The 2,500-nt window shown below is 39.4% G+C and overlaps 1 protein-coding gene across 2 annotated transcripts in view; it reads right to left on the bottom strand.

The window, feature by feature from the left end:
* Positions 1-2,500, bottom strand: part of LOC143041546 (uncharacterized) — a 209,428-nt gene that overhangs the window by 47,121 nt on the left and 159,807 nt on the right. For both annotated transcript variants that reach the window (XM_076213543.1, XM_076213544.1), the window contains exon 4: positions 1,236-1,325. In XM_076213543.1, coding sequence (XP_076069658.1) covers positions 1,236-1,325 — 90 coding nt within the window. The remainder of the gene's footprint in view (positions 1-1,235; positions 1,326-2,500) is intronic.

Genomic DNA, 2,500 nt, shown 5'->3' with positions numbered 1-2,500 from the left:
AATGTTGAAGATTTTGAATGGCTTCCATTACAGCAGTTGTCACAAATGTGAGACCACAATATATGTACATCCTATAAGTATATATATAAATATATATATATATATATATATATATAAATATATATATATATATATATATATATATATATATATGCAGAAAAATCACAAAACCACGTGATCCAATAGATTGCTGAATAACAACAACGGAAACCGGAAAAGAAATTAGAATTCTCAAGCGCTTTTGTGATATTTCACATCTTCAGGGGAATATTCCCCTGAAGATGTGAAATATCAAGAAAGCGCTTAGGAATTCTATTTTTTTCCAGTTCTCTTTACGGTAATCAACAATATATATATGTATATATATATTCATATATATATATATATATATATATATACATATATGTATGTACATAATGTATGTATATATATATATATATACATATATATATATATATATATATATATGTACACACACACACACGCAGACACACATACACACACATTATATATATATATATATATATATATTATATATATATATATACATATATATAATTCTAATTTCTTTTCCAGTTTTCTTTACGGTTATCAGCAATATATATATATATATATATATATATATATATATATATATATATATATATATATATATATATGCACGCACACACACACACGCACACACACGCACAAACACACATACACGCACACTCACATTATATATATGTATATATATATATATATATATATATATATATATATATATATATATATATATGTACAACACTGAATGGGTCCCAGTGATTAGAGATAAAATTTTATCAACCACAATGCACTTTAATTCTAAGCCATCAACATCGGAAGAGCCGTGGAGGCAACGCAGAAATTGAAACGTGGATCGCCCGAGGACTCAAACCTACGGCCCGCACGTGACCAGTGCAACACTGACTTAAACCATTACACCATTAGGAGAGATATAAGTTGAGCGCAATTTTTCTTATATATTTGTATGCTCGAGTTACATACACATACACGAAAGTTTGCGTTCAACCCATCTCCACTATTATAGTACAACTGGTAAGTATATTTACCAATTGTACTATCATAGTGGAGATGGGTTGAACGCAAACTTTCGTGTGTGTGTATGCCGTTTAGACGCCCTTTTTGACATGGAAAGAGCAGGCGGGTGCAGTATTCTTATTCCTTTTTGTGATTGGTAGAAAGTTGGTACTCACCATGGAGTGGCCGAGGTACTCTGCAGCGTTGTCCGAGATGTAGAGGAGCTTTCCGCCCTGCGTCATCATCATCAGGAATCCGCTCAGTGCCTGCGGACGAAAAAGGCATATCTCCTGAGAACGGGTGTGGGCAACAGGGGCTTATGATTGGGCCCCTGCGGCGACAGCAGGGTAGGGCTTAAGATATGTTTGAGAGAGAATTAAAGGATAAAAAGACAAATTCGGGTCAATCGAGTCACGAGAGATATAATGGCATGGTATATGTTGCAACTCTCACAACTACGCATCCAGTTGCATGAAACTGATCACGCACACACAGACATACATACACACACACACACACACAAACACACACACACACACACACACACACACACACACACACACACACACACACACACACACACACACACACACACACACACACACACACACACACACATACACACACACACACAGACACACACACACACACACACACACACACACACACACACACACACACACACACACACACACACACACACACACACACACACACACACACACACACACACACACACACACACACACACACACACACATACACACACACACACACACACACACACACACAGACACACACACACACACACACACACACACACACACACACACACACACACACACACACACACACACACACACACATACACACACACACACTCAAACCTCTCCCCGCAGCCCACCACACATGCACACACATACACAAACATACACACAAATAGATGCACACACACACACACACACACACACACACACACACACACACACACACACACACACACACACACACACACACACACACACACACACACACACACACACACACACACACACACACACACACACACACACATACACACACACACACACACACACACACACACACACACACACACACACACACACACACACACACACACACACACACACACACACACACACACATACACACAAACATACACAAACGCACACACACACACACAAACGCACACACACACACACACACACACACACACACACACACACACACACACACACACACACACACACACACACACACACACACACACACACACACACACACATACACACACACAAACACACACAAACGCACACACACACACAAACGCACGCACACACACAAACGCACGCACACACACACATACACACACACACACACACGCACACACACACACACGCACACACACACACACGCACAC

The sequence above is a fragment of the Oratosquilla oratoria genome, chromosome 31 (assembly GCF_046742065.1).
Source record: "Oratosquilla oratoria isolate Oo_2021 chromosome 31, ASM4674206v1, whole genome shotgun sequence".
In the NCBI taxonomy this organism is placed as follows: Eukaryota; Metazoa; Arthropoda; class Malacostraca; order Stomatopoda; family Squillidae; genus Oratosquilla; species Oratosquilla oratoria.
Note: the sequence above shows the minus strand (reverse complement) of the source record. Positions and strands in the feature narration are given on the sequence as shown.